At 44.0% G+C, this 23,064-nt stretch overlaps 5 protein-coding genes across 8 annotated transcripts in view; 3 read left to right on the top strand and 2 right to left on the bottom strand.

Annotated features, from left to right (window-relative positions):
* Positions 1–68: 68 nt before the first annotated feature.
* On the bottom strand, positions 69–3,676 carry LOC6555250 (ribonucleoprotein RB97D). Of its 4 annotated transcripts, XM_001981595.3 has the most exons (6): positions 3,484–3,676; positions 3,093–3,322; positions 2,779–3,023; positions 1,991–2,713; positions 1,780–1,936; positions 69–1,599 (listed from the first exon to the last, which is right to left on the bottom strand). In XM_001981595.3, the coding sequence occupies exons 1-5, from the start codon at positions 3,550–3,552 to the stop codon at positions 1,785–1,787; spliced, it is 1,419 nt and encodes a 472-aa protein (XP_001981631.1). In that variant the 5' UTR covers positions 3,553–3,676; the 3' UTR covers positions 69–1,599; positions 1,780–1,784. The 4 variants fall into 4 exon arrangements, with proteins under 4 accessions (XP_001981631.1, XP_026831559.1, XP_026831560.1 ...); XM_026975758.1 differs by having other exon boundaries at positions 69–1,936; XM_026975759.1 differs by lacking the exon at positions 69–1,599 and having other exon boundaries at positions 1,794–1,925.
* Positions 3,677–3,694: 18 nt separating this feature from the next.
* LOC6555249 lies at positions 3,695–4,548 on the top strand. The gene has a single exon (XM_001981594.3). It carries the CDS (start codon positions 3,928–3,930, stop codon positions 4,480–4,482), a length of 555 nt encoding a protein of 184 aa, XP_001981630.1. The 5' UTR covers positions 3,695–3,927; the 3' UTR covers positions 4,483–4,548.
* Positions 4,549–4,582: 34 nt separating this feature from the next.
* LOC6555248 (oxidoreductase-like domain-containing protein 1) lies at positions 4,583–8,482 on the top strand. Its single transcript, XM_001981593.3, has 3 exons — positions 4,583–4,740; positions 7,465–7,816; positions 8,100–8,482. Exons 2-3 carry the CDS (start codon positions 7,580–7,582, stop codon positions 8,355–8,357), a joined length of 495 nt encoding a protein of 164 aa, XP_001981629.1. The 5' UTR covers positions 4,583–4,740; positions 7,465–7,579; the 3' UTR covers positions 8,358–8,482.
* LOC6555192 (homeobox protein rough) lies at positions 4,760–9,235 on the bottom strand. The gene is made up of 3 exons (XM_001981592.3): positions 8,629–9,235; positions 5,524–5,758; positions 4,760–5,156 (listed from the first exon to the last, which is right to left on the bottom strand). The coding sequence occupies exons 1-3, from the start codon at positions 9,164–9,166 to the stop codon at positions 4,877–4,879; spliced, it is 1,053 nt and encodes a 350-aa protein (XP_001981628.1). The 5' UTR covers positions 9,167–9,235; the 3' UTR covers positions 4,760–4,876.
* A 513-nt stretch (positions 9,236–9,748) lies between these two features.
* Positions 9,749–23,064, top strand: part of LOC6555190 — a 30,261-nt gene continuing 16,945 nt past the window's right edge. The window contains exons 1-2 of the mRNA XM_001981590.3: positions 9,749–10,118; positions 11,676–12,267. Coding sequence (XP_001981626.1) covers positions 12,003–12,267 — 265 coding nt within the window. The 5' untranslated portion in view covers positions 9,749–10,118; positions 11,676–12,002. The remainder of the gene's footprint in view (positions 10,119–11,675; positions 12,268–23,064) is intronic.

Raw genomic sequence — 23,064 nt, 5'->3', positions numbered from 1 at the left:
ATGTTTTGGGATCGCCTCCAACGTGTTGGCTCCCAACATGTTCGCTTGGAATAAAAACACTGATTGCCTCGATTTTGGTAGCTCTTTATTGGTTCTACTTTCCAAAATAAAATAAAACAAGACCGCTTCTACGTACCTCATTTTATTGGACACTTTAGGTCTGGTCTTTTGCAACAGGCCACTCCAGCGTTGCTCCCGGTTTTTACATTGGAAAAGAAATGTGTGGTTTTGCTTAGAAAAGCGTAATAAATAGTTGTTGACATGCTACACATAAGACAGGAACTTAAACGCACTTATAAAAACTCTACTATATTCTAGATGAGATCCGTTCCTAACTTACCTTACGAATAAACTTTGTCTGAAGCGTTTTATGGCTTAGTTTTGCTTGGTTTATACGAATACGAGTAAAATATGTTTAAAATTAAAGAGAAATTTGTTTGTATCTAGAATTGCATTACGTTAACTAAATCTTTGGGTAAATAGTTTATGCTATAGCTAAAGAGAAGGAGACTTACATATCGGCAGCTAAAACAAATACATAGTGTTGTTTTTATTTTGTATTTATTTAAAATAAATTTGGGTATGGGTTTTCATAGAGTTCGGTTAAGTGATAAATTGTATCTCGTTAATGCAGCATAGTAGCTCAAAATGAATCTTGCAAATTGTCGACTAGGCCTCCCTTATCTCAATACTGCATTATATTTCATGATCAATTCAATTCAAAGCCCTTGGCGTGCACTACAGCTTAAATATAGGAGAGAGTCGAGAATAAATAGTAAGTATAGTTAATCTGAAAGCATATACATTTTCTTAGCAATTTGCTTTTTCCGGTATATATACATATGTTTTCGAGTTCGTCATGAAATACAAATTAAGAGATGGGAGGCTAGATTAGAAACCTTCAACATCATTACAGTATATAAGTGTCCGATTTGCTTCTTGTAAAAATTGACATTTGTTTTGATATCATCTCTTGTGTACAATAATAGTTAAGGCCACGCCCGCCAGCCCTGCATTTGATTTGATTTGTGATCCGACTTCGCTTCGAATTCTTATATTTTCTTTGAGTTTTTTTGATGGACGTATCTTCTTATTTGAATGGTTAAGGTAATACATAGGTATCTACGATTAAACTACTTGTTTTGGGCCAATAAGCTCAGGCTACAGCTCCGTGATTTATGTCTACTTAATTGATTATGACTGGCAATTGTTCTTCGACATTTGCACGATCTTTCATTTTTACAGATAGAGAGATAGTTGTCTTCAAATAGAGAGATTTGTTCATTTTATATCGTATTTGGGCATGTTCTACGATTCAGAGTTCCAAAATTATCTCTAAATTAATTCGAATGGGAGAAGAGCTCGCTTCTCACAATACGTTGTATAAAATATTTATATATAGTCTGGCATAGCTTAGGTCAATCGTAGAGTTATCAATGGTATATCTTAAGTGTAGAGTAAAATCGTAGTTAGTTGTCCTATGATAGAGAGACAATGCGTTAAGTTTCCTGTTTAGTAACTAAGCGAGTGTGGCCTAGCTTATGAACGAGCTTATTAAAGAGTGTCTTGATTCTTGAGCTTTAGCCGCCCAAAGAGCATCTAAATCAAAGAGAATTTTCCACATTAGTAATTACAAATTAACACGTACTTCAGACGTAGTGCATCAATGGCGGGTGGTATATGGGTGGCAAGACGTATTTGGGGTAACTCTTATGCATAGGCCACATTTAAAACAAGCGACTAATAGCGGGTACGGTTACTATGTCGCGATCTACTCACCCGATCTAGCGCCGATACTTGCTATTGGCACTGCCACCGGTGGCCACGGACCCATTGGATACGCCCACCGCCTTGGCACCAGCTGCCGGAGGAACGTTTCCATTAGGCGGCGGAGCTCCAGCGTTGTAGGCTGGATATGTTGTCTGCTGGGGAGGGTCTATAAATAGTAGCTGTTCGTGATCACAGGTAATTTTTACTGTAATTCACTTACGGTAGTTGTTCGGCGGAGCTGCCGAGTAAGGATTCATGCGGTTGGCATTCATAGTGTTGTGTTTTGATGGTCCGCCTCCGTAGTTCTGCTGATAGCCAGTGCCGAAATTCGGTGGTGGTGGCTGCTGTTGCGGCGGCTGCTGCTGCTGGTGCGTTGGAGGTGCTGCACCCGGCACTGGTGGCGGCATGTTCCAGTTACCTGGAGCCGGAGCCGGTGGTCCATTATGACCCATTGGTGGTGGCACTGCCCCAGCCGGCGGCACCTGTTGTACTGGTGGAGGACAACCCCACTGGCTGGGGTGCCACTGCGGGGCACCCGGTGGTGGAGGTGGCGGTGCATTCCAACCATTTTGTGGCGGCGGATAGGGACCCCAGCCGTTCATCTGCGGTGGTGGTGGCTGCTGGTAGTAGGGCTGCATAGGTGGAGGAGGTGCTCCCCAGTAGTTGTAGTTAGGTGGTGGAGCGCTTATCGGCGGTGGAGGCTGTTGTTGGTAGGGGGGCATGGCCTGTGGGGGCGGCACTGGTGGTCGGAAGCCAGGTGCCTGCATGTTGCCATTATGTTGTTGCTGTGGCGGACCCGGTTGTTGTTGCTGCTGTTGCTGATTGAGCGGCGGCTTTGCACCGTTGGCCAACGCACCTGCCTGCTGTTTGTCTTTCTTCTCCAGGTTATAAATAGACTTCTTGACGTCCACGTGCACGTACTTAATCGAATGTTGCTTTTTAACTAATCAAGAGGAAGTTTTCACAATTAATATTTTACCGCTTTTGCATTTTAGGTTCTATACTTACGGATGGCCTTATCCACTGCATCGTAGTCGTCAAACTCGACGAAAGCGAAGCCCCGACGCTTTCCAGTGGTTTTGTCAGTAAGCAATTTAACGGAGACCACACGACCAAATTGCAGGAAGTATTCGCGCAAGCATTCCTCATCGTGGTTGTCCTTGAGACCGCCTACAAACAGTTTCTTCACAGATATATTGGTCTCGCGCGACTCTCGTTCAGGGCGGGGCAGAGCCCGTTTGGCTTCCACAGTTCTGAAAGCGAAAGGTAATGGTATAGATCTATTCTTGGAACGGTATTACCCCCCAAGGCTATATACTCACTTGCCGTCGATGATGTGGGGACGGTTCTCCTGGGCCTTGTCCACCATGAGGGACTTTGTGTATGTGATGAAGCCGAAGCCGCGAGATCTCTTGGTGGCAGCATCGCGCATCACCACGACATCGACCACCTTGCCCCACTGGCCGTAGAACACCTTCAAGTTTTCCTCAGTGGTGTATGGGGCCAGCCCGCCGATGAAGAGCTTACGCAAGTGCTCCAGCTCGCATATGTCCTGCCGGTGGAAAGGTGGGAAGTGGGTTAGGTTGGGTGGCAAAGTGGGTGGTATGTACATATGTGCACTGGGGAACGAATTTAGGTGCGTCACTCGTCAACTCGCATACATGCACAGAAATGTACGTGCACGTTCCGGTTCGTTTTTCGGCCAGTACTTACATCATCCTCGCGTTCCGAGATCACATGTACATCGGAGGACTCCTCCGACAGGACCTCTTCTTTCACCATTGTTTTAGCGATTTATTTAGCTCGAAGTTCAACCGAAATTAACAAACGAAAAATCAAGTTGCACGTTTGTATGTCGAAGCGAAAATGAAAATTGTGATGACATCAAAATTATCGATTATTTTATTTTTAGGTTGCCGATGGCCGATGGTTGTCGATAGCCTGGCTGGTATAAGGACTTCGCCCTTTAGAATGACTGAAATTGTATGTCTGAAGTAGAAGGCTAGCCTATGCATTAAAATAAAATATGTAATAGAAAAAGAAACTGTCAACTGTCATAAATACATACATACATGACTTGGGAATGCGTTAGCTGTCAGCAAGTTCTACAAAAGCGAAGCTAGCACCGATCAGACTTACTATTTAACTTAAGTCCCGATGTCGGAGTCGCCACATGAGGAGCACCGATTGTGCGGCCTGGGTAACCACACGCTGAGGTCCCCGTACCGCATAATCAGGAATCCGCACCTGCTGAAGTTCGGCCAGCTGATAAACTCGGAGCTCCGGTCGCAGCCACTGTGCCTCACATGCTACACGCAACTGATCAGGCTCTACAGGCTGAAGAACAACAATGCGAAGAGACATCTGGCAAATAGACAGGCAGCTAGCGCTATTCTCTCGAGCAGTAGCAGTCAGACATCTAATCATGCGGCTAGCGTGTCCACCACGCAATCCTCGGAGGACCAAAGACCAACCACCAGCGCGGCGGCGGCGGCCGCGGCGGCTCAAAGAGCGAGAAGCCATTTGGTGGCATCCAGTTCTTCCGAAGATACACTTTTCTCCGATGACTACGACGCCAACTCTAATCTCAGTTTGAATGCAGTTAATGGCACACGACTACCGAATGTCCAACCGATTCCAAAAAGGCGCCAGTTTGTACATCTAAACAAGGAAGCCATGGACATTTATTTGGCTGGAACTACTGGGGGATAATACTTCGTTGCATTTTGAATATTTTCATAGGCATGTTTAAATTCGATTGGAAATAAAACTAAGTATTGGCTGTTACGCTAGCGCGCTTATCGATAGTTTCGTCCAGTTATTAGCAGCATGAAACAGCTGGCTGAGCACCAGGGCTGCATTATTGTTTGTTAGTTTCGCTGTTTGGTTTTTAACAAATTTCCTGGTTTTCCCTGAAAACTCTCTCTTATATAAACAAATCAAGTGCAAAATGCTGTGTCCATAACACATGTAAGTTCGTTTGCAAAGTGTAAGTGTTTCTTTCGAAATGTGCATACCTCAAGGCTGTTATGTTTTCACAATTGCCTTTATTCAATCTTAATCTAAACAGTTTAAAGCTCAAATAAATGTAATCAATTAGTAAGTATTAGCAAATATTAATAGGGGTTGTTGTTTCTTGGCGTCGCTGCTGATGCAGTTGCTGTTGTTGTTGTTGCTGCTGCCGCTGCCGCTCGAGCTGGTCATCAATGTCGATAAAATTGGCATCCTGCGTGTTATCCTTGGGCGGCGCTGCCGGCGTCGCTGCCGCGGCATAATAGTTTAGGCCCACGCCCACGGCCACGCCCCCAGTGACGCCTCCGGGGGGCATGGTCGTGGTGGCTTGACCCATTATAGAGCTCATAAAACCATTGGCCACGACAAAGTTTCTGAAAAATTGATTACATCAAAGTACAAAAGAATTTCGAGCAGGACACAAGCCACCCCTCAGGCAAAAATACGAAAAAAAGGATATCGTCTAATTGGGTCTGTGTGCGCATAAATGTCGTAAAATTAATTTCGTGTTAATTTTATGTTAGCCATCAATTAAACTTGTGACATTTCCTTAAATTACTTCCGTTTCGAAAATAGAGGTATAAATACACACTAAAATCCTCTTCACGAGTTATACATCAATCAGATAAACAAGTCCCTTTGTTTTATGTTTATTTAATGTTTGATCTTTAAGCTAACTCAATCAAAATCTGTGAAATCTGCGTACATATGATCATGATCATGAGCTATAGGGAAACCCACCTGTAGTGCTGATCGATTTGAGCCTTTTCAATGCGTTTGTCCTTGGCCCTTCGGTTCTGGAACCAAATCTTGATTTGCGTTTCGGTCAGGCGCAGTGTTTCGGCCAGCTCGAAGCGGCGGCTCCTGGAGATGTACTCGTTGCGGTGGAACTCCACCTCCAGGCGGAGGGTCTGCTCCGTGCTGAAAGTGGTCCTTTGGCGGCGTTGCCTGCCCTCCTTGCGCCGCCTGCGAGCCACTGAAAGTCAGATGCATAGGTTTCCTCATTATCAATTTGTGTAGAAAATATCTAGTTAGCTATGTATATCAAAACGCCTGAGTGTTTACCCATTCAGTGAGTACCAATAACGACATCCCTCGGATAGCATCATTTTTTCACATCCCACCCACTCCACTTATGCCCAACACAATGGAGATGTTAGAGCGAAATTAATCTTACATTAGCAAACCATCAAGTTATGAGCGGGACTAAACGTTTCCGAATGCGGTTGCGTGTTGGGTCAGTTAAACAAATAATTAACCACTCCGATCCGTGGTTCCTCGTGCCTTTGCGCCCCCACCTGCCAGGATTCGTGGGTCGCGTTTGTGGTGCGCATTAGAAGTGCATTTACCACATAGTTTCTGTGTTCTGTGTGCTGTGTTTTTTATTTATGTTTCTCTCTTTATTTCGGCAATCTATGCTGATCCGGGAAAGTTTTAACAATGCCAACAGCTGGCTGGCCGTCATCATCATCACCATCACCATCATCCTCGTCGGAATTCTCGGCATCATCCGCTCTTTCGAGTTTTCCATTCTGTCGCTTGATTGTTTGCATTCGCAGTGTCGCCGACGATGAGGCTCAACCAAGCGCACATTATGCCCCACTCCCTGCAAAACCGAGCACCTGCCACACCCACAGCTGCCCACATCGTTCCACACCTCCCACAAGCACCCACCACATTGTCAATGGTGCGGTTTAGAGTCTAATTGATGTAACAAGGCGAAGCTGACAAGTTGCTCGGTGCTCGTGGGCGGGGATTTCCCGGGAAGGGGTTGCTTTGCGGGCGTTGTAATCTCTGGCTCTTGCTTGATTACCCCTAGTCAGCGTGGCTCTGGAGGGGCTTAAGCTCTTCCCTGATCCTTTTACCCCTCGCTGGCCGAACGTTTTTTAAATCACGTGTGAAATTCGATAGCCAAGTGTCCTTTGGACGGTTTGTTGTGGCTGAAATGAGTTTCCTCGTTTAGCCCTCCTCGCTTGCTGCTTGTGTTTGCTTTTTTAGGTTTCCTGCCGAGCTCAATTACAATGTTAATTTTTTCAGACACTTGTTATTTTTTAGATTTGCCCAACTTTTGCTTGTAAGTTACTCAACTAAGACTGTGTATTCTTATAATTTAAAGATTCAGTACTTATAGTAACTATATGCGAGTGTAGCATTTTAAATGTCAACTATTCGGAGTCTAAAAAGTGTTTGCAAGTGGAGAATACTTAACTGGTCTAAGAAAAGAGTTCAAAGTTGCACCCAATATCAATATCGCTTTAAGTCTGATTTCTTGCTTACAAATGGGTCACCCATTCACCCTTAACCGGCGATCATTTTCATTAGCCGTCGCATTTCAATTTTTTCGTATCCTCGCCTCACCTCCACACCTGGCCAGTGGCCAGTGCATCACCTCATCAGGAGCAAACGAAAAAGCCGCAAGTAAACGAAAACTTTCACGGCTCAATGCGTTTTAATTTTTTCTTGGCATTCAGTTATTTTTTTCCTTGGCTAATTTCTTTGCATTGGGGGTCAGCAGCAGCTCATTGTGTGGCATTGCTTGGCTACTCCACCTCCGTTTTGTTTATTTTTTCCCCACTGATTTTACACAATCCTGGCCAGCGCACTCGGTGCGGTGGTGTGGGGATATTCAATATTGTAGCACTTGCGATTAATAAGTTTTTTGCATATCCGACTTTTTTGCAGTTCCTGCGGAACCAAGTTCATCTGGGCTGCACCTGCGCAAGCGTGTGAAATGCTTATCACTTCCTCTGGGCCTTTTCAATCGTAACTTTCGAACTCTTTCGGGGATCGGGCGGAAATGTTGGCTCCCCTGGGCTTCAGCTGTCCGCGATGCTTGCTACTGAGACGTGGCGCCGAGCGCTGGGCCTCCCTGGCCCGCCAACTGTCGGCCAGCGGCTCCCAGGATGACGCCGACAAGGATGCGGCCGCCCAGGAAGCAGCAAGTGGCTGTGCAGACAGTGGCACGACGGCCAAGGAGACAGCCAAAGCCAAAGATAGAACCACCAAGGGGCGGAAGCGACTCAGAAACATAGAGGTAATGTTGTGAGCTAGTAAGTATAGTACCCACTGCTATTATAGGTAGATTATTGATCAGTTGTCAATCTACCGATCAACCGATCAATAAAAGGATAAATAGAAGTTTTAAGAACGTCTCCAACTACTGAGCAGAGCTATTCAAGGATTGAGTCCATGATCTCTATGAAATGTTCTCACGATCCGGAAACGACTTTCTATCTTGAGAGAAAAGTTAGAAAGGAGGAAACTTCACAGCACAACCATTATATTATCCAAAACTTAAGTTGTGTTTTTCCTAACAGATACCTCCAGAACCCACCACCTGCTGCATGTCGGGCTGCGCCAACTGCGTTTGGCTGGACTACGCACAGACGCTGGCCAAGCTGCTGGGCGACAACGATGAGGAGGCGCGCGAGATTGTGCTGAGCAAGATCACCGACCCGAACCTGAAGATGTTCCTCAGCCTGGAGCTGCGCCAGATGGCGAGGCAGCGGGAGGAGAAGGCGGCGGCGGAGAAGGCAGCGAAGCAGGGAAAGCCAAAGACACCGCCCTCACCGTAGTACAAATCTCTGCTCGCCCTTGTCTAAATATCTAGTTAGGACCAAATTCGTAGTAGCTCAAATTTACTCTTGTACTTAGTGTGTAAGAACTGAGAAACCTCACAATAAACATATAAGAGTCTTAACTGAGCGGTTATTTTCGGTAGTTCTGTTTATAAGCAATGAACCTCGAACTTCTTAAATTTCTCTAAAGCTTTGCAAATATTCTGGATATTGTTAAAAGCCAGTTTCTTTTTGTAATGTATTATCTAAAACACCTATGAGGACTCACGAAATGCGGAAAAGCCGGCGCTGAAGTGCGGGTCGCTTGGGAAACCGGCTGGGAATCCGTGTGGCAGGCCAGGATTCGGTGCTCCTCCGACGGCAATAGCTGGCGGCGGACTCACGTAGCTGAGTTTCTGGTGCATCTGCTGCGAATGATGATGATGATGCTGCTGGTGCTGGTGCTGCTGGGTGGGATGCTGAGCATAGTCCTTGGAGTGGCCATAGAAATCGTAGGCGGGATAGCCGGCGAGCGAGGTGCGCTCATCGCTGATGGAAATGTCCGGCGAGGAAACACTTCCGCCGTCGCTGTGGTAGGGCGTGTCACAAGGAGGCGGCTTGTGGGCGTGTGTTCCGACGTCGATTTCCCCATTCTCCGAGGAGCGCCTTTCCAAGTGCCCATAGAGTCGTTCGAAAAACTGTCGCGGCGACGAAGGACGTTGCGGTACGGATAGAATCGCGGTGTTCGAGATGGGATCTATGCTGTCACTCCTTTTGATGGCCGGCGAGCCGTCGGGTGAGCCAATCTCAACCTTTTGGCGTTGCATTGCGTTCAAGGATTTGCCGCGGAGCTGTCCAAACTAATCACTTGGGTAATCGGCGAGCGACTGACGGTGCCACAAATAAGGCTACTTCCGCTGGTCAAGCGACGCTTATCCTGACGTCGACGGCGGCAGAGGAACTGGGTGAAAAAAAACAAAGCAAATTACGCGGCACATCAAAAAATTAACAGCAGCAGCGGGGGCGCCTAAAATGCTGCTTACTAATAATAATAATAAAAAAAAGACCCCCTTCCCTCCCCACCAAGCACCTGAAGTGTGGCCTGAAGCCCGATTTGATTGGCTGAAGTGCTGCGCAATTAACCCCTAAATTTACTTCCGGCTAAAGTTTCAGTTAAGGGTGGCAAGCAGTGTGCCTAAATAAGCTCCGCCTTCCATTCGGCAAGCAGTTCAATTTCGTCTACACAAGCAGCGTATCAATACAGCCCTGGGCTTATCAAAGACTCACACCCCATCGTTTAGCGAAGACAACAACCACGAGAGCGAGATCCCTAGAGATGGGCAAATCGGTATTTCTTCTTCATATACTTCAATATATTTTTGGCATTTTTTTGAACTCCCGCGAACGGTCACTCTAATCAGTGCAAAATCTATATAAGCAGCCGAAACGCGCCGCTATCGTTAGTTTTACATATCGCGCGCGAGAGATCACATCAAATCGTATCGTTGAGAGTCGGGGTCGTGGATAATATCACGGTGGATAATGTGTTCCCAAAACTTCGACGCGTAAACATGCGTTTTGGGAAAGAAATATCGGTGAAGTGATAGTGATCGAGACAACGAAAACAAACGATTACAGTTATGTTGCCAATCCGTCTGCGCTGCGCACTCGATTCGCTTGTACCGTTAGTTCGCGCAGCTATTGCAGCATCCGAAAGTGCCAATAAAGAATAATAACAATAAACAAAGGCCAACAAGTGGTGACGAAAATAAAAAGAAGGTACGCCTTAGTGAAGCATAAACATCCCTTCGATTTTAGCCAATTTCGATTTTGTTTACCGAACTAACCCCCCTCCCCCTCACTCCTCAATATGGGAGCAGCGCAAAAAACAAATAGAAACAGGGAGAGACAAGCCAGCACTGAAATTGCACCGACTTTTGTTTGTTGCCTTCTGTCCGGATATTAATTGAATGGCTTTTATTTGGTCCGGCGTGCAATTGTGTTTGTTTCTGTGACTGCGGCTCTCCGTTTGAGCAATGCAAAAATATTTGGTTAAAACTCGTTTCGTTTAAAGCTTATTTGGCTTAAGCCCGCGAGTGTGATTTTCAGTTGCCGACTTTTTTCCATCCATCAATTTCGGTTTTTGTTACACTGACATATGCAAATTTTTGAACATTTTTTCGTGCGTTTTATTTTTTGAGCTCAGTTTATAAATACCTTCTGGGTTACACAGCAAAATAAAATCTGGATTTGAACCTGGATTTAAAAAGTGATCAATCTGAAATTTAATCTATTGCAAAACATTCGCATTTAGAGACTTACAAATAGTGACTTTCAGCTTCTACATACATTTGTGCTAAATAAGAAGTAAAATTAATAAAACGCATAAAACGCTTACCTCTTTAGAATGCTTCTCTAGTTTATACATTTTTGTTGTGTGTAGAGCCTCTTTTGGCATTTCCTCCTTCAAGCGATGTTTAATAAACCGAAACCCACATGTTATTCATTCTGTTTTCCATACAAAAACAACGAGCAAAAAAACAATAACATCGGCCTTTTCATTTCCATTGACATTTATGAGCGGCGCTAAGGGTGGCCGCTGCCCTCTCGCTCGCACGCAGCAACTTCCTGCCTCACGCCGTCCCGCTCGCACGCCCAAAGGCGTGGGCGGAGGCTTTCGAGGGGTTTGTTGTAGGATTTCTTTTGATTCCCTAATTCCCACCGCGGGATTTCTCGTGGGCTCGTTTTTATTATCCTGCGCATGCGCAGCATATTACGGGAAAATTGTTATGGAAATGAACGCGGAGTTTTATGTTTGATTAATAGAAATGTCGCGTACTTACCAATTATCAGCGCAACAACAACGAATAACAGCTGTTGGCAATGTGTGATGGCCACTTACCGTTAGAAATGCGGTGCAGAATGTTAATGAAGGTGTTAGTAAGCAAAATAGTGACGAATGCACATGAGTGTTAAGGCACTGATTGATTTGAGATAAGAAATGTTTGAGGTTCAAAAATCTTATGATCTGTTTATGTTTACAACAATTGTTCAATTTGTAACTTCTACATTAATAAGCATTTCTTGTGTATTTTGTTTTTATTAAGATAAGCCCAAGAAATTGTAGTACTCTGATATGGCTTTCCCTTAAGCTTGATAAAAACTCCCTTGGGAATGGCAACAATGTAAAAGTTAAAAATACTTGAAAAGGCATTCCGAATCAACTTTATGGCTTTACTCATTGCCACTTGGACATGATAAAAGATTGGCACGCATATGTGAACTTCTGATTCGCACCGTACTAATCCCAGTGTTTATGTTCCCTTATCTTTGCAGTGCCAAAAACGTCTGACACACTTTAGTGACTTGGACGGATGATCGTTTTCACTAATTGCTGACACACATCATTTCCCTAATTGGCAGTGAAAAAGAGTAACAAGTGCGAAACGAGAGCAAACGCCGAGCGCAAATTGAATTTACGGTGCCCCATCAAAGTCAAGTCGGCCGACTCCAACTAATTTAATGATCAAAAGTAACACATTTTTTTCGCATTCGGCGGCAGCCGCTGAGCGGTGTTAATTGAAAGTGTCACGCTTCGTCTCAATAATAAATATAATTCCCATCGACTGGCTTTCGTCTATGTGAAGTGAGTGCCCGAGTGAAATGCGGTCGGTGGAAGTGGCCAAAAGCGGCCCATCTGCCATCTTCTGGCTGGCCATAGTGCTATTCGTGGGGGCGGCACAGGCTGCCACGCCCTTCGCGAAGGAGTACCGCGACGCGGGACTCTTCAATGGCAATACCCTCGTCGATCTGGACGGATCCACCACCCTGGACATGGGACTGGAGAAGCCCACCAGCAGCAGCGGGCTCAGCGGTGGCTTCAAGTCGGAGTCGTCGGTGGTGCTGCCCGGCATGCTGCAAAATTCAGGTGCGTTTCATTGATTGGGGTAGCTAATAATATCTATATATTATCATCATATAATTATGATGATTATCATATATATAATATATAATATCATATATTACAAATATCACAAATGTCTTAGTTTAGATAGGTCGCTTTAACAGAATTTGAATATCAGGAACATTGCTTCTTTTTCAGTTCTATTAGCTGTTGATATAGGATTTTATGGGTGTTTTCATCTTAGTTTGTATATGTTTCCATCTTCTCGACTAATGGACTAAGTGGAGCCATCATCTCAGTTCTTCCCAGAAATTTAAAAAACAACCTTCATTCATGCTCGCCTTATCAGACCCAAAAAGAGCCCCAAATAAAGCGTGTGTGCTCCACTGAAAGAAGGAAGTGTTCACTTGGCCGCCGCTTCAGGTATACAAGCGGTCATATGTGCCGGCGCTTATCTAACCTTATCGCACAACTCTTTCCTGGGACCCCTTTTGTGTCTCCCGATCTTCTCCCGTGGCTTCGGTCGCAAACAGACCTGCTCCTTGGCGGCATCATATTTCCGACATGGGGAGGGGACACAAAAGTGGGGAACAGATTACTCGAACAAGTGTATCTGCTGTCTGCCGGTTGTCTCTCCCTTTTGCATTGTGTCTGTCCCGGTTTGAGATGGTCCTCCCCAGGTTTTTTCCCTGGTAATTCAATCTCAGCTGCACTCGAAATTGATAGAGAGAGAAAGAGAGAGAGATGAGTGCTGCCCAGCTGGCAACCAGGATGTCAACCGCAGCTCCAGGTTCCAGATTTGAGTCCCCATACCTCTGAATGTACCCATCCCAATTGCAATCCCAATCCCAATCCCATTCCCGTTCCCGTTTCGGGCACGCTCGGCACATCCGCCAAGCAATTTTCCTGCCTCATTATAACGAGATTAAAGCGTAATCACGGGGAGAAACCGAAGAAGACGTGTGCTGGAATGGGGCTCTCGCCGGGATTTCTTTATAGTTTTAATTTCCATTGCTCATTTTGGGGTTCTTCGATCTTTGCCAAAGTGCGAACTTCCTGTCCTGTCCAGTGAAAGGGATCTTCAGCCTCGAGTGTCGAGTGTTTACCTTTCCATACTGTGTCGCCTGTCTTTTTGGCCATCCAAATTCTGTTTCCTCCCACCCCGTTCGGTATTTCGACTGATTTAAATGTCATTTAAGCCGCTTAACTTGGCCCCCTCTTGGCTGCTACGTTTCTGATTTTTAAGTTTTTACGACTGCATTTTAAAGTTTAATGGTAGTCCCATTTTATGAGCGTGAAAATGAAAGTACTTTCGTCAAGTCACACTCACTGTCTCCGTCTCCGTCTCCGTCTTCGCCTCTGTCTCCTTTCTCCTATCCCTATCTTTCTCCGTCGGCCTTTTCTTTTGGAGTTTTGTGGCCCTCGACTTATGACTCGACAGCAATTTAGGGGCTTGGGTGAACTTACGGACGTAAATCTGTGGCTTTCTTAAATGTGTCATAATTAAAGGCAACATTTTCGTTGGTCGATATGCGGGTTGGGATTTTCCATAACCCTTGGCTAGATTTAGATCAGATTTGGATATGGTCGAGATCTGTGGGTGGCCAATATGCCCGGAGTAGTATCGAATTTCCCGAGCTAGAAACCCATTAAAACTTCACAGTCCATTTCTCCTATAATACGCTATTTCCAGGCATTTCCTGAATTCCTCGACAACTGAATGGGCACCTAAATGGGCACCGTTAAAATAGTTGCACGCCTTTGTGAATACATTTTAATGCATCATTAATGCCGTGTTCTTTTTTCCCTCAACCTCTCCATTCATCGCAATTCCTGGACATTGGCCAAAAATATGAAATGCCTAAGGGGACTACCTGAATGTTCTCTGAGCTGAAAGAGAGTTTTTGTTTTCGGGTGCCGGGTCCAGCGTAAAAATTTCAGCAAAGCACGCAAACTTTGGCCCAGGGACCAGTTTTTGGTAGCCTCTCAGCTCAGACTTGGTCTTTTCTTGGTCTTGGCTTTGGATTGGTTTGGTCTTGGTCTTGGTCGTGGTATTGGTATTGCTCCGAGTGCTGAGTTCCCAAGTTGCCAAGTTCCCCAGTTTCCGAGTACAGTACGCAGGCGCAGAGATCTTGGCAGGAGGCTGTTGTCGCTGCCGTTTCTTTGGCTTGGGGTCCCTGGCACTTCAACTCTTCAGCATGTATTTAGATAGGCCAACGTCGAAAGATACAAGCGGCCTGTATCTGTGAGTTCGTGTTGCTCCGTGTGTGCTGGTGCTCACAGACGGGGTTAGAATAATAGTTACTTACTGGATGTGTTAAGGTCACTTACTCATTTATTTAGTTCGCTGAAAACAACTGGTTATCTGACAAATCCAACAGGAATTAGTACTTTTTGCTTATCTTAAAGTAGATAGTAAGGATGTACCAAAGAAATCACACAACATTTAAGATCTCTTGATGTCTTTTTCGACCCACTTTCGATCTTTATTTAATTTTGTCTATAAATATATGTAACTAGTTTATAAAAATAGTAAACTGATTATCTTCTTGGGCTTAATAGATAAGAAATCGTGTCATAATACACTTGAGCTGAAATACATTTTCCGAGGCCCAACAAGTGCTATTATCTTGCCCCCAGTTGTGTGTGCCTCGGCCAAACAAAGCCAGCCGACAATCGTAAAAACTAAACGACGAGAGAATTTATGAGGCCTCAGCCGTAGTGGAGTCTCAGTATTCTGCATTCAGCATTCGGCTTCATCCTGAGCGGTATATATGGTAGATCATGTGCCAAAGTCAGAGGGAACGGGCATTCTTCGAGTTAGATAACAGTGGCCGGGCCAGGTTTTGTGTCATGCAAATGCAGATACAGATAAAAACCAAATGCAGTTTTGCAGTAAGAATATATAAATCAAGGCAGCAGGTAGCACAGACAGGGCAAACGACCCAAACGAGCGATCAGAACGGAGAATGCTGAACAAAAAACCTAGAATGTGAGGCACAAAGTGCGAAATATCCCACAGAGAAGGTGCATCTGTTAGATGCATTTTGCGCTCAGCATCCCGACCATCGCTCCCTAGTCGGTATCGTTCATACCGACCGAATCACACATCCCTCCATCGGTTAACGCTGCCACGCTAATTTGACGAAAGCCCATTTCATGGCATTTTTCCAGCACGGTCGGCGATTTCATGCTCCGAAATCGGACTCTCTGCATCAGGTACAGGTAGTTTTTAACACCTGAAAACCGAATCGTTTAGTGTGCGCAAGTGTCTAGCCTCCATCCACGTCCTCCGTCACTACCACTTCCACGTCCACGTTCACGTCCACGTTCACGTCCACTTCCACATGCACTACCTCCCACCTCAGGGGCCTCGTGTTTACACCTTTTGCGAAAAGTCAGGAAAAATGAAACGGTTTCCTCGCATTTTATGGCCCGAACCTGTTGCGTTGAACCCTCCCTCCCTCTGTGATTTTTCATTCTTTTTTCCTTTTTTTTGATTATCCCATTGTTTGTTTTAGCAGTCGTTTGTTGTTGCTATTTATTTGTTTTTAATTTTACATTCAAAAAAAGAACACACGCGCATACGGTTAATGGATAAATTGTGCAAGGCGCTGGAGGAGTGTACGAGTATATTCTATTCAAATTGTTTACCCAAAGGGGGATGAAAAGTTTTCGGTGCAGTGCAGCCACCGACTTTCTATATAGGCAAATTTGGTAGATTTTTATCTACAGACAGCATTGTTTGCTGTTTTGGCCACGGGACATACCGACAACCCAACTAACAACACAACCGAAGCAAAGTGCAACAATTTGGGGCCATAAACCAGCCACCTACGTTGAATTTAACCCGGCTCCCCCTTCAAATTGCATTGGCAAACAAAAGACAGCACAACGTAAACAGGTGTCTCGAAATGTTTTCCTCTTCTGCGCTTTTCTGCCCCTCTGGTTTTTAATTTGAAGAGTAACCGAAACATTTTTGTTTTTGGTTTTGGCAACGGCCAACGCATTTCCCTCCCCATTAAAATGGAAAAAAAAACCCAAAAATCTCCTCCCACACATTCACGCAGCTAAGCAGCAACTTTCGATTAGAAAGAAAGTGCCAAACAAAAAGTGAATGTTACCCAATGAGTGGAAGACAACGGAGGTTCAAAAGAAACCCAAAAGTGCCATAAAAATATGCCATAAACGCAACAAAATCTCAGAAATCAATTGTGATCTAGTCGCGTCTCTTTCGCCCGCAATCACTCCGTCTCTTTTCCTCCAGAATTCCCGCAAAAAGGGCAGTGGAGGCGATATATGTATGTTATACTCGTGACGTAGGCGTTTCGATCCGGCGCCGATCTCTTGCAATCGTGTCGCCCCCAATGCTAATAAGATTTAACACAGAGACAAAAAGCTAGGATTGAAATATGCTCATAAATGAATCACAGTGCTTTCAAGTAATTTCCGTTTGTGATACTACATATCTCTCTATTTTATTACTATTCTATAAATTGATTATAACCTGTTATTAGACAAAGTTATCAAACCATATGAAAACTAGACAAGCAAATTAAAATAAAATCATATTTTTAATAGGCACCAATTTGAATTCACATCCCCCCCAGCACTTTTTCTAACGAGAGGCATTCTGATATGAATCATTTTGGTCGAATCTAAAAGCTTAAAATCCAAGATGTTTTTTTTTTGTGTTCCCTTATTCAACTTTCGAGTGTAATTTGATTGTGTCTCTGTTGGTTTATTTGGCCGCTGATAGCCGGCTGGCTGTTTGCCATAAACATCTCGTAAATTGAAAAGCGAAGTCATTAAATTTGAATCTCGGCGCAGCAGTTGAAGTTCATTTGGAAACTTGACGAGAATACAGCTGCAGATGCGGGCAGATGCAGATGCAGATACAGATACAGATGCACATATAGATGCAGAGCATGTGCATGTGCAGCCACAACGAAGCAACAAAAAAAGCAACGAACTAAACTGAAAATTAACAACATTATTGTGTATTCATTATGGTTTGGTTCTGACGTCCCACATGCAGCAGTTTGTCTAATTGAAATAGAAATCTCTGGCTCTCCAGCAGTTGCACAGATGTTTTATTTCAAGTTTTGACTTATGTTCTGGCTCACTCCGTCTCTGTCTTCCTTTCTCCGCCCCTCTCACTCTCCCTCTCTCTCTTTCACTTGACATTTGAACTTCAGCGTGCAACCGCAACATTCAAGTTGCATAAATACCTTTTGTTCCGGCGAAGACGTCGCTTTTTGTCTGCTGCTCGCTGGCTTGTTTGTTTGTTTGTTTTTGGCCTTTTCCTTTTTGGGCTTCTTATACAATGACCTAGAAATTTGGCTTTCTTTTTTTGGCCTTTGTATGCACATGCTGAAGAAGATCCATAAATTAATGGTACAACCTCAAGATATGGTTAAATGTACAAACAGTGACATTGCTTTATGGTGGTTCTTGAAGCAGAGGTACTAAATTAAGAGAACGGGGAAATATCTTTTGAATTTGTCATCGATTAACATCCACTCAGTTCTAGATAATATAATCGCATACATTCAAAATGAATTTCAACATGCTCTTTGAAATACTAGCAGTAATGAATAACATGTTTTAGTAGGTTTATAATCATCATTTAAATGATCAGCTATTCGACTACTCCTGCGGTTTCAATACCAAAGTACCACGCTCCTCCCTTCCAAACTATCTTCGTTTAACGTTCAAATATTTTCTGCATTTATTTTAGCAATTTCCCAATCGTTTAACATCGCTTTGACCTCCACCCGAGGCGCCAGCCATCTCTCAGCTTTTCTGCACTTTTTTGCCGCTTTTTTCTGCCAGGCACCCACACGGAAATCAAAGTCAAAGCCACAATTATGGGCTATAAAAACACAAGGGGGAAAAATTACCAATTTTGCAGCTGAAATGCTTAACAGAAATTGCTTCCGCACTGAGCAATTTGTCACGGCAACACACCCTCAGGGATTGCAGTGCGGATCTCGGATCGAAGTGCCATATGACAGAATAGGCAGGCAGTGCGAATTATAAACCGACTGATCCGATAAATGATCAAAAAGCCCAGCGCCGACATCGACGGCCTGTTGCCAATAAACAGTCAATTATTGCAGACAGCCGAGTGCATAAAATTAAATTCGAATGGGCTGGGGGCACATCCGTCAGTCAGTCAGTTAGTTAGTCAGCCACTCAGTCACTCAGTCAGTTACTAACTCAGTCAGTTACGCAAATCTCGCCAACAGGCGCGACAGCAATTGGCCAACACTAAAAAGTATTATACCATTTATTCAAAATTATTTTAAAAGCCTATTTGAATGTTATCCTAAATTTATTGCATAAATAGTTAAAAACCCTTGATTAACTACACGTGCATCGCTATCTATCAGTATTCATCTAATATTTACTAATATGATTCTACTTCCGTAAGTAGAGCTACTGGAATATCCACTTTTCTGTATAATATAAAATACAATACTTTTGAATGCCATTTTTTCCGGTGCAGCAAAGATTTGCATTGATGCTGTTTGCTGTTTTCTGGGCCCGCTTACCTTGCTTCGAGTAATTCGACGACGACTGGCTAATTTATGCCAATTTATGGCATGTGGCCCCACCCCTTGGGGCGGTTCCCCGCCCACTTTCCCACCCAACTCCGAGCCGTGAGTGGTGAGGGCCATATCTTATCGGCCGATAAGGCCATTGTTGGTACTGGACGCGGAGATCTGTGGCAACACACTGCCTGTTGTGGGGATCTTCTCTAAGCCGCTTACAAGGTAATCGCTGCGGAGTGGTGGCAATATTTTGATCAGCATTTAAATGCCTTCGAGCGTTCGCATTCAAAAATAACCCAAATATTTGGGGCTATTAAAAACTTTTCTTTCAATTGAATGGACATGGCTGAAAGGAAAAAAAAAAATCGTTTGGCGCCAATGAAAATTTCATCATCGGCGACATGGCGACAAATGCGGTTCGCATTATTTTTGGGATTTTCTTTTCGCCGCTCTCTTCGCGGCGGCATTAAAATTAGTTATTTAAACGACTTTTTATTTACACCGAGAAGGTCGGGGGTGTCCCATGGTTGAGTCATAAAATCGTTATTTTATAGTCGCGTTTACATGCTTGAAAACTCGTGGACAGAAAAGTACCAAATGCGCTTCATTAAAATGCTGTAACATTTAACATAAGTAAGCATGTCTGCAGTGAATTTCATTGTTTTGGTCGTATATTCATAAACATTCCTCAAGAGTTGATGACAACCAATGGTTCTTGCTATATGTGCTCAATTTAAAAACTGTAATATTCGAGATTGCTATTTTATCAGCGCATCTATCTATTTTCCGCACAGCTTTATGTTTTGAATGGAGTTTTTATTATTTAATGAGACCTAATGTTTCTCGACATACCTCAATTTAAATGCAATAACATTGGAGATATGCATTTATGAAATGACTTCTCATCATTCAATTCGTAGGTTTCGAAATATTTCATGGATCTGTTCTTTCATTGATATGCAAATGAAAACTTTCCACAGCTTTATCTAATGGCTTATCGGGCTCAAGATCGCATTCAAAGAAGTACGGTTTCGAGTGGCATCGATTGATATTGATGGGGATCAATAACTTATCCACTTGATGTGTACATTGTTACACACTTCTCGCTGTGTTTTGTCATAATTTTAACCAATTTATGCACATTTTTCCACATCTACCGTTAGTCGCCGAATGGCTTATCACGTTTCTAACGGTACACGGTCTGCGGTACCTCCCCAACTCCAAGAACTCCCCGAGGTATCCCACCTGCCCCTCGGGGGCTTTTCTGGCTCTTTGTTCGCATATGATTATCGACTGTCTTCAGGGGGACAGGTGAACGAACCTCACTACTGGAATGACTATACGAAATGATCGATTTCATTGTTTTTTCGCCAGCCGTCTATTCCACAAAAATATATTTTTTGAAATATGCATATCACATAATTTATGCATGAAAACTTTTAGCTAATGAAGCAGACTCCCGAAAGAGACTACGTTAAATGGGGGATAATTAAGGCAAATTTATGGCAAGAGTTCCCTGAACCCTCCAGAAATATAAGATCATTCTGAACTTTCACCGCAGCCAATTTGACATTTGATGTTCCATGAAAACGAATTTATAAGCGTGCCGCTCTCTTCCATCGCCCCATTTTTACCATTACCCCGCCCACTATTTATTTAACAAGAAACAAAAGTGTTAAGACCCGAAAAAAATGTGTTCACATTCAGGCTACAAGTTAATTAGCCACAGAAATAGACAGCGAAGGAGTGCGAGAACAGATGAAAAGAAACCAATATGAAAGCTATAGATACAAGATACATGGGTATCCATAAGATAGCCAGCCGGCCGTCCATGTCAACAAACAGCTCGACACGCTCGATCGACCATTAAAATTGTTTTGCCCGGCGATCGTTGAAGTGAATGTGAATTTCATGTTCCATTGGCCAGAACTCTCGATCCCGCTCAAGATCTCCCCATTCCAGCGGTATCTGTCACAGATCTGAAGGGGCCTTTGGCAATCATAAATCTCTCAACACCTCGGTGAGATTTGATCTAAATTTACGCTTAATAATAAACTCTCGGTTCCTGCCAAAAGTGAAGAAAAACGACGCGAAAGTATTATTCGCAGGTCAAAGACTTGTCTGACTTGGCTTAATGAACCCTCATCCGCACCGCTCTCTACTTTTAAATAATTGCAATAGCCAAGGCCCACATACAATTTGGCTGACCAAGTGCCTCAAAGTGAGACATGGCCACAACAGATTTTGGGCCATAGTGCGATGATTGATCGTTCGTGCGCCACTCTAACAAAACGAGAAGCTCCCAATCCCAATATCATAAAGTGGTAAGGATGGGAAAACCACTTCAGTACACTCATGTTTGGTAGGCTTGTTTGCTGCCTTTCTTGCTTTGTTGTCTTTGCGATCGTTGACATTCGATTGCTTCACCATGGTCAGCAATCGATTGAAATCGTATACATATGTGTGGCACAGTGCGTTTTAAAAGTTGTTGGATAAGATAAGAAATTCAGCAGATAATAAGGAGTTTCTTGACCACAAAAATGCATTTTGAATAAAAATTCAACTTTTAGCGTATCTCTCACCCAACACCTGGCAATTAAAATCCCAGATAATTAGTTAATTGGTCTTTCAAAAGTTATCATTAACAAGCTCATAACAGCTTTGGCTAATGAGCATTGAAATTCAATATTTTCGAGGCGCACTGTTGCCGCGTATCTGAATGTTTCGATCTAAATATAGCGGGCGCCGTGACACTTGACTGTATCTTGTATCTCGAACGCTTGACCATGTGCGGTTTGCGACCAGTTTGTGGGCGTGTCGTGGATGGGACCGATCGACGATCAATGAACGACCAAGACAGAGGTTAATGCTAAGGCGACCAAGGCTAGTGCATCGGAATTGTGGATCAATTGAGTGTCGCGGCTTTCAGGGGCTTTGTTTTTTGTAGTCCAGTGTTCACAGTTACAACCGTATCTATGCCTTAAAAGGCGGCTGTCTTTGAGCCTCGTGTGTCATTGCCGGCCGGAGGGGCTGAACGCACATTAGCGGGACAGAAAGGCACAAACCCCTCATAGCCATATCAAATTTCGCGGCTAGGCCAAGATAATTGATTGGTAGAGTCGGTCGAAGCTGTAGATGTAGCTGTAGCTGGAACTTGGCTTTCGGCTTTGGGTTTGGCTCAAAGTCAAAGCCGCACGCCCGCAAGTGCTGACATTTGTTCGGTGTCACGACTCGGCAAACTGGCAGCCAGAAGACAACTCCTGGCATCTTGAAGGCACAAACGGTTTGTGTTCTAAGTCGGTCGCATTGTCAGTTAGTCAGTCAGCTAGGCAGTCTGGCTGTTAGTCACTCACGAACTGTGGAACTGTGGAAACTTTCTTCCGTGCCGCAGAATGACAGCCCAAAGGAGGCCCAGCATCCACCCAGATGCTCATCATGATGTCATTGATCCCGGACCATCTCTTCCCAGTTGCAACACAACAGGCATGGAGCATTGTTCTGCAGGAGGCACAAGTTCCCGTCTCCGTGGGTTTTTATCGCCTTTTGCTGATCGGCTGCAGCTTGCGGTACTTGCTCGGTTCAAGAGTCAGCACTTACTAGCCACAGTGGCGGTCAGAAAAATATCACTCAAGATAGCTGCTGTATCTAAAACATTCATGAGCCTTCAAAATCATGGTTAAGCTGTGATTGGAGCACCTTAACAGCCACCTGCTATCATCACTAACCACTTGATGGCAATGAAACTAAGATTAATTATGTACTTTGTTCAGAAATAGTTTGTTTCCCCTTTTTTTGTATGAAGGATTTATCTGTGCTTCTGGCGCTACTTTCTTGACCTCTTCTGTATCTGCCACATGCAGTTGCAGTCGCAGTGGCAGATGCAACCAACAGTTTGTGGCTGCAACATTTTTGCGAAAATTAATTTAACCTGACCTGACGACTAATTTTGCAAGTGCAACCATGCCCCCCAATCGCCTCAAAGAAGCCCACAAAATTTCATTATATAGAAATTTGGTTTTGGGTAAATTTTCTTTATGACTTCATATGGCTTCGGACAGCTGCAAACTTGGCGGCATGGCTTTAATAGCCTCAACTTTTGGCAACAAAATACGAACAAAAAAAAAAGAAGAAAATAACGAACCCAAACTTGTTTTGGCCAGAGAAACTGGTTCTCTTGGCCAACGAAGAAGTTTTCTGTTGTTATTCTTTTTTGTGGATATTTCGTGAATTTATTTCTAAGTTGGGCAAACGCGAAATAATCGTT

Source organism: Drosophila erecta, unplaced genomic scaffold (genome assembly GCF_003286155.1).
Source record: "Drosophila erecta strain 14021-0224.00,06,07 unplaced genomic scaffold, DereRS2 tig00000000-arrow-pilon, whole genome shotgun sequence".
In the NCBI taxonomy this organism is placed as follows: domain Eukaryota; kingdom Metazoa; phylum Arthropoda; class Insecta; order Diptera; family Drosophilidae; genus Drosophila; species Drosophila erecta.
This window is presented reverse-complemented; position numbering and strand designations above follow the sequence as displayed.

Bases quoted from the DNA above. Each gene is read 5' to 3' on its own strand.
- LOC6555248 (XM_001981593.3), top strand. From the start codon at position 7,580: ATGTTGGCTCCCCTGGGCTTCAGCTGTCCGCGATGCTTGCTACTGAGA. The intron at 7,817-8,099 runs GTAATGTTGTGA...TTTTCCTAACAG, and splicing joins AGCGACTCAGAAACATAGAG to ATACCTCCAGAACCCACCAC.
- LOC6555192 (XM_001981592.3), bottom strand. From the start codon at position 9,166: ATGCAACGCCAAAAGGTTGAGATTGGCTCACCCGACGGCTCGCCGGCC. The intron at 5,759-8,628 runs GTGAGTCCTCAT...TCTGACTTTCAG, and splicing joins CGCCGGCTTTTCCGCATTTC to TGGCTCGCAGGCGGCGCAAG. The intron at 5,157-5,523 runs GTGGGTTTCCCT...TCAATTTTTCAG, and splicing joins CAAATCGATCAGCACTACAG to AAACTTTGTCGTGGCCAATG.
- LOC6555249 (XM_001981594.3), top strand. From the start codon at position 3,928: ATGTCGGAGTCGCCACATGAGGAGCACCGATTGTGCGGCCTGGGTAAC.
- LOC6555250 (XM_026975758.1), bottom strand. From the start codon at position 3,552: ATGGTGAAAGAAGAGGTCCTGTCGGAGGAGTCCTCCGATGTACATGTG. The intron at 3,024-3,092 runs GTGAGTATATAG...TTTCGCTTTCAG, and splicing joins CCCCACATCATCGACGGCAA to AACTGTGGAAGCCAAACGGG. The intron at 1,937-1,990 runs GTAAGTGAATTA...TACTATTTATAG, and splicing joins AGCTCCGCCGAACAACTACC to ACCCTCCCCAGCAGACAACA.